This window comes from Triturus cristatus, chromosome 4_1, assembly GCF_964204655.1.
Source record: "Triturus cristatus chromosome 4_1, aTriCri1.1, whole genome shotgun sequence".
NCBI lineage: Eukaryota > Metazoa > Chordata > Amphibia > Caudata > Salamandridae > Triturus > Triturus cristatus.
The window spans coordinates 249,712,039-249,726,020 of record NC_140585.1 but is presented as its reverse complement, the minus strand read 5'-3'; the positions used below and the strand labels follow the sequence as shown (position 1 = coordinate 249,726,020).

Below are 13,982 nucleotides of genomic sequence, written 5' to 3'. Positions count from 1 at the left end.
AACTATGCTCACTGACTCCAAGCTGTTTTATTCTACAACTTTCATTTCCCAGCTGTCTGTACAAGAGTTTGACTTTTGTAAGCACAATGTCAATTTAAAATCTATATGGGGAATAAGAGATTGGCAGGTTCAGGTAAGAGAGGCTTCAATTAGAGCATGCCTAATACCACGACAAATGATTTTCCTAAACAAAACTGTGCCGCAAACATCCTGTCTTCGCCGGTCGTAGATAAAAGATTTAAAAGCAGCAAACATTCCCACATTTGCACAATTTGCAAACTAGCAACAATTCACAAATTACACAGAGTAAACATTATACAGCATGCTTTGCGACGGAACATACAATTCTTCAAGAACCAATCAATAGGGACAGTTAGTGTGACCATTAGATACTAATTGATGTCAGGCCCATTTTAGTTCTGATGAGGGATAATGGCCTCAAAATTGCAGAGAGGGCAGGTCAGGCATTGAGGGAGTTGCAGAACCACCAAATGTGTTGCTGAGCCTCAGAAAGTCTGTAAGTCGACAGGTCAGCTTCATTGCGGTGCCTGCAGATGCAGGGGAGTTACTCCTTCACTCCAACGGAGATTCCTTCGGGTGTCCTAGATGCCCGCAGGTCTGTTTAAGAACCTGGAAGAAGCACAGACACAGACAATCAAGAAGACTTGCAGAACAGTGAGGCCAGGAGCAGCAGGAGTCTTCCTTGTTGCAGGCTCGGTTCCAGGCAGAGTCCATCGAAGTCCAAGTTACCAGACGGTCGAGGAGTGATGTGGTTACAGTCTTGAGTTTTGAGTCTTGTCCAACAACGAATCTAAAGACCCACCCACAGGAAAGCCCTTACGTACCCAAAGGAAAAGGTTGGAACAACTCAGAGGTCCTTCCCAGAGGAGGGGCTGGACAGAGGGGAGGATACTTCCATGTCCTTTGTCCAGTTTCGTGCCGGAGTAGAAGCCAAGGGCTTCCTGAACTGGCCCAAACTGGAGTATGCAAGAAGGGCACCAAATGTGCCCTTCAAAGACTCTAGTGGCACTGGCAAGCGCCCCCACCCCAGCCCAATACACCAAGTTCTTTCTGGGAGGTGGTCACACCTCCCTATGATAGGAAACCTATTGTTCTACCTTCTCCTGCTCGAGCTTGGCTCAGCAGCAGGAGGGCAGAATCATGTCTGTGGTTGGCAGCAGCACCAGCTTTCTGTCAGGCCCTGAAAGGCTGTTACCGGGAGTACAGGGGGCTACCTCAAGGGAGCCCCCAGGACATGGGATCATACTTCAAACACTGAAATCGCTGTTGGGGTATGATTCCAACATGTTTGATACCAAACATGACTGGGTACGGTGCAGCCACTATATAGTTAATCATCTCAAAATGACTGTAGTCCACTATATCTATTAGAATGACTGAACGCACTTACAAAGCCTGGAGATTCAGCCTGGGGTTTGTAGGGGTGTCCTGTTCTCAGGACTGAAGAGCCTGCCATAGGGGTGACTTATTGGTTTAATTGCAAGCACCAACTCACACAGGCTACAATGGAAGGCCTGTAGTCACAGTTTGAGTGGACTCCCACGGATGGCACAATACATGCTTCAGTCCATCGGAGCGCTTTGGTGTACCTATGCCCTGGGTACCATAGTACCATATACTAGGGACTTACAAGGGGTACACCAGTAGCCAATTGTGGATGTACAAAAGTGTAGGCAGAACACACAGTGACTGGGGTTATGATTAGCAGGATTCCAGTCAGACTAGGTCAAAAACAAACTGAAACCAAGCAAAAAGTGGGGGTAACCATGAAAGCAGATCCTACTTTCCTACAGTATTTACCATATAAGTAGTTTTTGTGATGCTTTCGGTGGAATGATATTGCTGTCAACAAAGTAAAGTTGCTCTTGAATTAATTGCAGGGAAGCAAGTGTTAGCCAAAGTAAAAAGGGCAGAGTAAAGGTCAGACACTATTGGGGAAATCCTTGGGCCCTCAATGCTTCTCCCAAAGTGCCCATCACTTCTCATACTTGGCTATAGCTTCAAATGTTGGAGGGATATTGGTCTTTCAAGAAAATGTTCTTCAGATCCTTGTTTGGTATAATTATATTTTAAACAAATGCATTTTAATGTTTTCTTTTGTAGGCCAGTGGGGAAGACCCACCATCAACGTGGGTATAATAGTTGGCATGTTGGCTGCAGTGATTGCAACCATGGTGGATGCCATAGGGGACTTTCACTCCTGTGCCCGGCTGGCTGGGGCGCCACCTCCTACAAGGCAGGCTGTGAACCGAGGGATTGGCATCCAGGGTATCAACATCTTACTTACAGGAGCATGGGGCTCGGGTATCGGCACTGGATCCTTTGGTGCAAATATCGGTGCTGTGGGCATTACCAAGGTAAGACATATATGTCTAATCAGAGTAAGCGCATAGTCTTGTTAATCACAAGTAAGGCATGTAGTGTGTATAATGTAGTACAGAATCTGGAAGTGACATAGTCACATAGAATACGTATTTTCTCGTGGCAGAGGGGAAGGGGTCCATTAGGATAACGAGCGGTGGCGATCCGCCCGCCAAAAACCTCCGCACGCTTAGGATTTCCCCCCTGCCACATTACCATGGCGGGGGAGAAGACCGTCTGCCGGTTTTTCGCCGGTAGGCAATCCACCTGATTGCCTACCGGGCGGAAAAGCATTTTGTATGGTGGGATCCTGGGAGTGGGGGGTGCACATGGGGGGTACCTATGGTACCCCCCTGCAGTTCCATGCACAACATGGCAGGCACTACGAGGTGCCTGCCATGTTGTGCATGGAAGTGCACAACATGCCTTCTTGGCATTGTGGCGGGCAGTGCTGAGAGCACCGCCCGCCGCAATGTCAGGTATGCAGGATGCGCCCGCCAGTGTGGTGGGCGCATCCTAATGTCTGCAACGGGACCCCCGCACTGATGGTGGGCGGTCCCATTCTCCGAAAGGATGGCGGGTGGACAAAGTCCGCCCGCCATCCTAATGACCCTCTAAGGGTTTATATATTTAAGGTAAGCCAACCCTGCCATGTTTTTCTGCAGTTGTATGGACACATTGGGGCTTTCACAAAAGCTTTTATGAGTAGAAGAAGAAGAACTACAGGAGCACTTTTTAGGTACTCTTAAATGCCTTTGCAAAGTGGCCAAGAAATGCTCAACTCCCTATTAGTAAAAGTGCAAGGAGGACACGGTCCTTTCTCTGGCCCCCATTATGAGTCTGGCAGTCTGAGGACTGCCAGACTTGTGGTGGCGCGGCAGTGGTGGTTCAGTCACCACTGCACCGGCGGTCTGACCGCCCCTTTTTGAGTTGGGAATGCAGCAGGTGGAGGTCAGAGGCTGTAAAATGCTTAGCGCGACCGCTGTGGTCCCGCCAAGCATATTACGAGTTTTGTCTCCTCCAGGGTTTACATGGCAGTTCTTCCTCCATGTAAACCTTGGAGGAGAGGAAACAGGCCCACTGTGCCTCCTCCGCTTGTGCATGCACACAAGGGGGCAACCATATGCTCCCCAGTGTGCAAGCACAAAAGTACCTTCACAGCATGGACTTTCGAGTCTATGCCGTGCAGGAACCTTGTGAGGTGTTGGTGTGAGGGCGCAGCAGTGGAGTACCACCCACACCACCAAAACTCATAATCGGGCCCTCTGTTTACTAGCTATATATGAATATTTCATAAATATTACCATTTTATTACCAATTTAAATGTTTTGGGGCTAATTTACAAAGGCATGTAACAGTACATAAAACAGTACTACAGGAGTTCTCTTTTATTTACTACTTTGCATACTGCAAAACACCAGAGCTGAACAAACCATGATACAGGGATGCATTTGCCTGTAAAGAAAATGTAATTTGCAGCTGTACGCTCTGCTCTTGGCTCTTTCCTTGAGAATGGTAATGTATTCTTCCTGTTCATATTCATCCTTTTTGTCGATTAGTCTCTGTATGGTATACGTTCATACAATACATGAATTATGTGACCAGTGGGAGTCATTTGTACAGAAGGACCAGGGGAGCATCCTCAATGTTACCATTGACAACAGCCTACGATGCACCACAGTGAAGGTATATACTCAGATTCTGAACAAAAGGACTACACACATTCCGGCAAAGTAGTATTTTGACACAGATAATTTACAAGATATTGGCCTACTATCAAATGTATTTACAATTGTAATCGTATCTTTATGGCATCAAAAAATGGCTGGATTTATATATGCTAGATTCTCACAAAATTGAGCCCACCTGGTATAAATCCACTTACTCCTGTGTAACCTTATGACAAGCCTGCAGGCAATTACACCGAAGTAGCTCCCATGCGTTGGATGGGAAGTAGGTGTTACAAGGTGCCTTATGAGTTTGAGTACATACAAAAATGTGGGAGTTCGTAAGTATTCACAAACTCTCCCCTGACCCTTTCTCACTATGTAAATGGTCAGAGATTTTCTTCTGATGTTGGCATGCGAACTGGGTGATGTGGTAACATTTGATGACAATTCGAAGGGAGTTTGTGGGCATGGAACCTCAATCCTCTCCATGGATCTGAGCCAGACCTAAAGTGTTAGATAAGACAAATCATATGAGTTTCCCGTGTTGAGTTCTACAAGTATTGAACACTCCGAGACTGGTGGAAGGGAGATGGTGGGTTGATTTCGCCGAGAACCCCGCTCCATTCCTGGCTTTCCTGCTCACAGCCACCACCACGAGGCCAGTGATTGCTGAGGCGGTGTGCGGGATGTGGTCTTTTCACTGGGGTTTCTCCGGCGGATTCTCGCCGGCAGGAGCATCAGCGCCACATTGATACCGCAGATACCACTGCGGAGGACCATCAGCTCAGCTGAGGGGTATCGGATGTCACCACAGCATCGGCTGACACTGGATGACACTGGCGGATACAGCGGCATGGTTCCCTGCTGACCACTAATAATTTCAGAGGGATTCCTGAGGGAGGCTTTTCCTGGTGACCCCTGTGGCTTTTTCTGCACTGTTCTCTCTTTTTGCGGATGTAGCAGCTTTGTGGGCGCCGAGTATATGGCTCAGCATTTCTGGCTGTAAGTTCTCGGCTGTATTTGTGCAGTGCAATTTTTCAGGACACAGTGATGGCCCCACAGTAGGCTAACACCTCTCGAGGGACCAGTGGCAAACACGGGGCTGCTAAAAATTGGGGTGAAGATATTGCCGCGCAAAAGGAGCAGGAACTAGGATTTAACCTAGCGCCCACACCCCTGGTTACTACACCCTCACAAGTGGGGTGCCCTATTTGGAAGCTACTAAAGATAGGGGCTGTACAAGAGGTGATTGTGGCCGCATCTAAAGAGTTGATACCAGGAGAAGTATCTCATCTGGTAGAGACTTTAATGGCGGCAGCGGCTCAACCGGTGAGCACATTTTCTTCTCTGCACGAGGTGCAGACAAAATATCAAGTTGGAAATGTCGAACTACAGAAATATCGAGTAATAAATATCATGAGTCAGAAATAACGGCAGCAAGAATATCGTGGTCAAGAATATTGATTTGAAGGTAAGAAATATTGTTTTTAAAAATATAGAAGTAATTAATATTGTTTTAAAAAATATAGGGGCATATTATCGAGGAAGAGCGATAAACATCGCTTACCGCATTTAGCGCTTTTCTGTTTATCACCGTCTATCGCGGAATTACATCGCCGTGTTAGCGGCGTATTATCAACGTCTTGCGAACAGGCGATGTAATTCCAGCGATAGACGGCGAGAAACATCGCCTGAAATCCAGCGATGATAATGGATATGCTTGCTGATAGGGGAGTGTGGTCGTGACCTGGCGATCCACCTCCCATTATCAGCATAGCTAAGTAAAAGCAAAACCAGACGTTAACTTCATGCGATAACCGCGGTTAGCGCGTTTTTTTACATTGCTGGGGTTGCATTGTTAATAGTGGGAAGTTCTGTTTGCCACGTAAATGAAGCAGACCTTGTGGGGAACGCCCATTTTGCATGTCATTAGCGATAATAATCGCTGACATGCAAAATGGTGAAAAAACGGAGACTGCATCAAGGAAACATGCGTTAGCGTGTCCTTGAAAATAGTGAGATAATTATTTCGCCGCTTTTCGGCCGAAATCAGCCGCTAAAGCGGCGAAAATGGCCTTGATGATATGCCCCATAGTTGTTTAAAATATCGATTTTTTAATTAGTGTTTTGTATTTTAGTAAATATTTTAAATGTATGTGATGTATTTGTTTTCTACAAGTATTGGTTATGTTTTTTAATATATGTGTTACATTTTTAGTAGCTATCAATTTTATTTTAATTCAATTTTGCGTTTTTGTAGTTCTGTAGCAAGTTGTGGGTTTATAGGGCAATAGGGTGGGAAGTAATTTAATTATAATAAATTAATGATTTTTTTTATTTATTCATATATATTTAATTGAGATTTTATAGTGTTAACTGTGGGAAGTAATTTATTTTTAATTCATTATTAATTTATTGTTAATTAAAATGAATTAATTATGGTAATTGTGTAATTAACTTTAGGTGTGGGTTGTGGGGTTTATAGGGGTAAAAGGCGGGAAGTCATTTATTTTTAATTAATTAATAAATAGTTGTTAATTAATACTAATTAATTGAAAATAAATATGGAAATTGTGTAATTACTTTTAGGTGCGGGATGTGGGGTTTATAGGGGTAAAGGGTGGGAAGTAATTTATTTTAATTAATTAATTATTAGTTATTAATTAATATTAACTAGTTAATTGAAAATTAAATATGGAAATTGTGTAATACATTTTAGGGGTGGGTTGTGGGGCATATAGGGGTAAAGGGAAGGAAGTTCTTTTTTAATTAATAATATTTATTTAATTGATAATTAATTATGTTAATTATGGAAGTACATTTTATTTTTAATTTAGATGTGGGTTATGAATTGTGTGGTGTTATAGGGTAGGATGTAAATACAATACATGTATGTAATAATGTTTTTGTTTATAAATAATTTCTAACTAAAATATTTGTTTGAAAATCTTTTTATATTGTATTTAATATAATATTTGTAGGTATTTGTGATATGTATTTAACATTGTAATGTATTTTTTTACGTTTTTAATATTAAATATATTTGTATATAGATTTTTAACATTTATATATTTTTTCAATTTATTTTGTTTTTAAACTATTTTTTGTTGTTGATATTTTGTTTGTTTTTAATTTTGAATTGACTGGAGTGGGAATACTAATTTTTATCCCTTTGCAATCCAACACTTTCCCTACTGTTGCACTGACTAGAGTGGGAATAGGAAATGTTAACCCACCGCTAGCCAACACGTCCCCTACTGTTACACTCACTGGAGTGGGAATAGTAATTTTTACCACGCCGCTATCCAACACTTTCCCTACTGTTGCACTCATTGGAGTGGGAAGAGTAATTTTTACCCCTCTGCTAGCTAACACTTTCCCTACTGTTGCACTGACTGGAGTGGGAATAGTTATTTTTACCCCTCCGCTATTCAACACTTTCCCTACTGTTGCACCCACTGGAGTGGGAATAGTAATTTTTACCCCTCTGCTATCCAACACTTTCCCTACTGCTGCACTGACTGGAGTGGAAATAGTAATTTTTACACCTCCGCTATCCAACACTTTCCCTACTGTTGCACTCATTGAATTGGGAATAGTAAATGTTATCCCTCCGCTATTCAACACTTTCCCTACTATTGCATTCATTGGAGTGGGAATAGTCATTTTTACCCCTCTGATATCCAACACGTTCCCTACTGTTGCACTCACTAGAGTTGGAATAGTAATTTTTACCCCTCCGCTATCCAACCCTTTCCCTATTGTTGCATGCATAGGAGAGGGAATAGTAATTTTTACCCCTTTGCTATCCAACACTTTCCCTACTATTGCACTGACTGGAGTAGGAATAGTAAATGTTATCCCTCCTCTTTCCAACACTTTCCCTACTGTTGCACTTACTGGAGTGGGAATAGTAATTATTACCCCTCAGCTATCCAACACTTTCCCTACTATTGCACTGATTGGAGTAGGAATAGTAAATTTTATCCCTCCGCTTTCCAACACTTTCCCTACTGTTGCACTTACTGGATTAGGAATAGTAATTATTACCCCTCAGCTATCCAACAATTTCCTTACTGTTGCATTGACTGGAGTGGGAAATTTAATTTAAATATTTTTAAATAGTTTAATGTTTTAATTAATAATAGACTGTTGTTTAACATACATTTTGGTGCCGATTCCAATCCGGTAAAAAGGCCCTACGAATTGTCGTACGGAGCGTTTTCTCCGTACGACTCGTACCCGGTAAACTGTCCGTACAACTTAGGAAGTACGATTCGTACAGAAAGCCTCTTTCCGTACGAATCGTACAAAAGACCGTACGGGTAAAAAACCCCTACGAATCAGATCCGGAACAGCCTGTACGCGACGTCCGTACGTATGTAAGCCGTGTTTTATGGCCCAGCAAGTACGATCTGTCCCTACGGCACGCCGTACGGCTCTTTTTTTACGGGAGCCAAAAACAGCCGGAAAAGCTGAGTCCCCAGGGGTACGAGTCGTACAGGCCCCCCCACCACCCCCGTATGTACGCACCGTACCCCCACCACCCCCGTATGTACGCACCGTACCCCCACCACCCCGTATGTATGCGCTGGGGGTATGGTGCGTACATACGGGGGTGGGGGTACAGTGCGTACATACGGGGGGTGGTGGGGGTATGGTGCGTACATACGGGGGTGGGGTATGGTGCGTACATATGGGGGTGGTGGGGGTACGGTGCGTACATACGGGGGGTGGGGGTACGGTGCATACATACGGGGGTGGTGGGGGTACGGTGCGTACATACGGGGGTGGTGGGGTACGGTGCGTACATACGGGGGTGGGGGTACGGTGCGTACATACGAGGTGGTGGGGGTATGGTGCGTACATACGGGGGTGGGGGTACGGTGCGTACATACGGGGGGGCTTGTACGACTCGTACCCCGGGAACAACTTTTCCCGGGCTACGAGTCGTACAAACTTCGCTTCGTAGCGGGTAGAGTCATTCCCCGTGTACGGGACGTTTTCCGTACGATTCGTAAATCGGATAGCCGGTCCGGATCGTACTGGTACGCTCGGACTGTCTTTGTACGATTCGTATGGAAAAAAATACGGATACGAGTCATACGGAAATATTTTTTAACGGATCGGAATCGGCACCTTTATGTTATTGGTATATGTATGCATATATATTTATTTGTTACATTTTTATATCATTTTAAAATTACTAAATAAACAACAATAAATAGTTTGTTAATTGTTTTGCAGTAAATATATATAATAATTATTATATATGTGCGTTTAACATTTTTAAGTTAAGTTTATTTGTTATATTTGATGAAATGTATATTACATCTATTTATGTTTTTTAAATTAATTTTATTATTTAATATATTTACATTTTATTATTTTATTTTATATATATAATTAAAGATAAAAATGATATTTTGTACATCTATATTTATGACATCGATATTTTGTTTTCAATATTTTCGTACTTACCATTATAAATATAGGATGTCGATATTTTTGACATTAATATTTATGATTTGATATTGTTGTATGGAGATGTTTTAGGTATCGATGTTTTGTCAGTGAGCCCTGTGCACCAGGTACAAGGCTGCAGCCAGGGTCAGGGTGCAGACCAGGCTGGGGATCAGGGGCAAGAACATGATGGGTTCAAGCCAACGGTGGATATCCTGCGACCCTTTAGCACTGGCTTATCAGCACCTCAAACAGGGCTCTCACCTGATGTTACTGCAGTGCCCGCTGTGCAGGAATCTTCATTAGAGGCTCTGTGGAGTATCACACAACCAACAAATGCAAGTAGTGCTTTTGATATTCCCCATTTACCCGGGAGGGTTGTGGATGCTGCTGGTTGTCCATGCATTACACTAAGGGAAGATATAGAGGATGATGAGGGCTCATTACTGGGCGGAAAGTTGGGAGCCTCTATACACAGTTCTACAACAGATGCAGATGTAGAAGCAACTGCTCAAAGTGAAAGTGATCATCTATCTGCCCCAAGGAGCCTGGATTGTTCGTTTCAGGCAGACACTATCTCTACCCAAGGCGGTGTACCTCTCCAAAAAAATACAGTAGTGCAAACCAAGCAGAGAAAGCTCATAGATCAAGGAGCGGCTCACCCTGTATTCAAACTTACAAAGGAACAACAGTTTGGCAAGACAAGTAGCCAAGGGGCAAAGAGTAGTCCATTTAGGAAATGGGTAACCTCGAAGGGAGAAGTTAAATCAATTATTTCCCATCTATCTGCCCCACTTCTGGGGGTTGTAGCTGGGAATCAGCACCCCGAGCTCCAGGCTCTGCATATATGTTCAACCCCGAATGCGGGTTCTCCCTCAGATATATTGTCAAGGACACTATCGGACGATTCTCCCTTACTTAAAATCAAGGAGTCTGCGGGAGGAATTGAAGAGGCTCCACAGGAACCATCCTTAAGATCAATTATGGTAGCCTTGCAGGCTCATCGGGCCAAGGCGCAGGCTTACTTTACTCAGGCAAGAGCGGACACTGTACAGATGCAAAAATCGCTGGAGGAGGTTTCCGGTCACATTAATAACCTTACAACAGATGTGAGAAAAATTGCAGCAAAGAGTGGCCTCTAATGAGGAAACAGTGATGACAACAGTTAAGTCCATTGAGAGTCATGAAGGTCAGCTCAAATTCCTCCAAACTAAGGGGCTGATTAGGATGGCAGGCGGACTTTAGTCCACCCGCAATCCCAGTGGAAACGGGACCAGCCGCCAGACATGCGGCAGTCCCGCAGCCCTGATTATGATACGACCGCCATCCTGGCAGTCGCATCCTGTATATTTGACATTGCGGCGGGTGCTGCTTCCACAATGTCTAAGAGGCATGCTGTGCATTACCATGCACAACGTGGCAAGCACCGAACAGTGCATGGGGGTGGGGTGGGCAGGCAGGGAGCTCTTTATGGGCCTTTTTTCCATCAACGGCCTTAGGTTGGGTTGAGTCCTTCCTTAGGATATGGGGGCTGGGTGGGTTTCGGTGGGCTGTTGGGGGTGGTGGGATCAAGATGGGTTTTGATGGCAGTTTGGTTTATCAGCAGGGGAAGGGGGAAATAGGTCATAGTCTAGTGGTGTCATACAGGTTGAGTGTTAAGTTTAATAATGGACATGCAAGGCTAGTGTTGTAATATGAAGGTATGGAATCCAGATAGTTTTATGTTGTATAGACGGCTAAGAAGGCACAATTTCAATGTATGTGTTGGAATGTGTCAGGGATTAATGCATGATTTAAGCGACAATTCGGAGGAGATTGGATATTATAAACAAGATTTGGTGGAGCTAACTGAGACGCATTTGGCATGTAAGAATAGAGCCCTACTATAACTGTACTATAACATAGTTGCCTCTACATCCCAGACTACATCAATTCGGGGGGTGGCTATCCTCTCTTCTAAAAATTTACGGGCAAAGTATTAAAAACAGCAGCTGGCCCCAGGGGCAGATGGGTGTTGGTATAACTTATGTTACATTCCTTTATATTTCTGCTGTGTGTTGTTTATGGACCAAATACTGATGACTCCGAAATATTTAATACACTTTCATTTGAAATATTGGATTGGGCGGGAGAATTGATTTTAATGGGAGACTTCAACTATGTTTTGAATTATAGCATTGATTCCACTAACTGCAGGGCTACCTCTTGTAAACCCAGAACTAGGACCTCCCTGAATGACCTGATTAATTTATATGGTATTTGAGATGTTTGACGGACTCTCTATCCATTAGACCCTGGCTATACATATTATTCTCATCCACACAAGCACTACTCAAGGATAGACATGGTTTTTACTAAACGTACATTGTTAGATAAAATTAAGATGACAGTAAGGGCAGTCTCAGACCACAACCCGATTTATTTTCATTCTTCACCCGATCTGAAGTGGGAGAAGCCTGATAGCCATAGGTGTAACTTGCCTCTGCATTTATTGACTAATACTGAATATATACAGTCTAGTTCAGGGTAACTTAGGGAATTTCTTTCCAGTAATAGAGGATCGGCCTTCCCTACAATAGTATATGACACTATGAAAGCATATGCCTGATGCATAACGTTACAATACGTTATCACACAAAATAGAGCTGTTACCGAAGAAGCAAATACTCTCTGGCAAACTGTTCACCAACTCAAGATACAGCACGCCCTTAGAATCACTCAAGATGCTACAGATGAACACCAAATATTTTGCCAATTATTAGAAATGTGATCTCGTGCTGGATGTAGCCTCAAAGAACAGGTAGCGGCTAGGTTTGTAAAACATAGACAGCTCCAATGTGAATATGGGGAAAGGGTCGGCCGAGTTCTAGCATACCAAATTACAGAAAAACAAACTAAGCTTAAAATTCAGGCCATTAAGGGATTGGATGGAAAGCTGTATACAAAATCTAAACTTATTTTGGAACAATTTTCAAGGATTTATAGTAAGTTGTTCAGCCAGTCACAGAAGTTTGATCATGTCAGGTGCGGGATTATATTCAACAGTGTCATTTACCCTCTCTTGCGGAGAAGCAGGCATATGAATTACAGACAGAAATTTCAAGTCGGGAAATTGAAGCTGAACTAATGGCCCTATCTTCAAGCAAGGCTGTAGGAGAGGATACGCTCCCGATTGAGTTTTATTAGTCGTTTGGAGAAATACTGAGGTTGAAATTTCTCTACATGGGGCAATATATTCTTGCAGGAAGAGCTATTCCAGATAGCTTGAACACAACTAATATTGTGTTTTTAAAAAAAAAGGATAAACCAGCCGATGACTTGGGCTCTTATAGGCCCATTTAGTTGATTAATGTAGACGCTAAATGGTTTGCCAAAATGTTAGCCTGTCGTCTTGCTCCATTGATTTCAGGTTTAGTATCCCCACAGCAACATGGATTTGTCCCGGTATACATACTATAGAGCATACTAACAGCAATTACGGCATTTGATATTGCTGGAAAATGTAATATGAATATGGGTATGATACTACTTGACACAGAGAAGGCATTCGACCGGGTGGGACTGCTTATGGGTCACGCTATCTGTTTTTGGCATAGGCTATGAATTTGCTAAAATGATGCAGGCACTTTACATGACCCCACAAGCCCGAGTTGCGCATGCTGGGAGTTACTCTGAGCTTTTATTGCGGTACAAGACGGGGTGCACACTCTCGCCCCTCTCCTTTGCTCTTTACATCAAACGTTATCTATAGTCCCTTCTTAGAAACATAGATATCCAACCATGTGTCTTTGCTGATCGGCAGCTCAAACTCAACACTTATGCGGACGATGTGGCAATCTTTTCTTCCAACCCTGCATAAGTCGTTACTCTGATTTTTCATGAAGCACGTTCTTTTGGGGAGTTCTCTGGCTATCAGTTACAGTAAGGTAAAACACAGGTTCTTCTGGATTATAAGGCCAACTCTCCAATTCAGGGGGTTACCACCTCAATGGTTTATTTAGGCCTCAGGTTGTGCTCTGTGGTTTTTAATATCGTTCAATTAAATTAAGAAACCTTACTATCTACAACGATTATTACATTCAAATCATGGAATAAGCTGCCACATACGATTATCGGACGAGTAAATATTATTAAAATGAATATCCTCCCAAAGTTTTTGTATCTGTTTAGGGCAATTCCGCTGAGGGTCCCGGATTATTTTTTTAGACGCTTCTAAGGTGCTATCAGTAGCTTTATCTGGGGGTATCAGCGCGTTAGGCGTGCCAGCCGACTTTTGAAATCCCCCTATAAAACAGAGGGGCTCTCACTTCCGGACTTTAAGCTCTACATCTGGGCCGCTTTTACTGGTCACTTGCGTAGTCTACTGACATATGGAGATTCAAATCAAATACCACTATATTATCAGCTCGCTCTAAGAACGGAAGCTAGGCTTTTCTTTCATCAGTTAGATGATCCCAATTATTACAA

The 13,982-nt window shown here is 43.3% G+C and overlaps 1 protein-coding gene across 1 annotated transcript in view; it reads left to right on the top strand.

Moving 5' to 3' along the window:
• LOC146854207 (solute carrier family 23 member 1-like) overlaps window positions 1–13,982 on the top strand; it is a 379,286-nt gene that overhangs the window by 278,844 nt on the left and 86,460 nt on the right. The window contains exon 8 of the mRNA XM_085651987.1: window positions 2,125–2,378. Coding sequence (XP_085508113.1) covers window positions 2,125–2,378 — 254 coding nt within the window. The remainder of the gene's footprint in view (window positions 1–2,124; window positions 2,379–13,982) is intronic.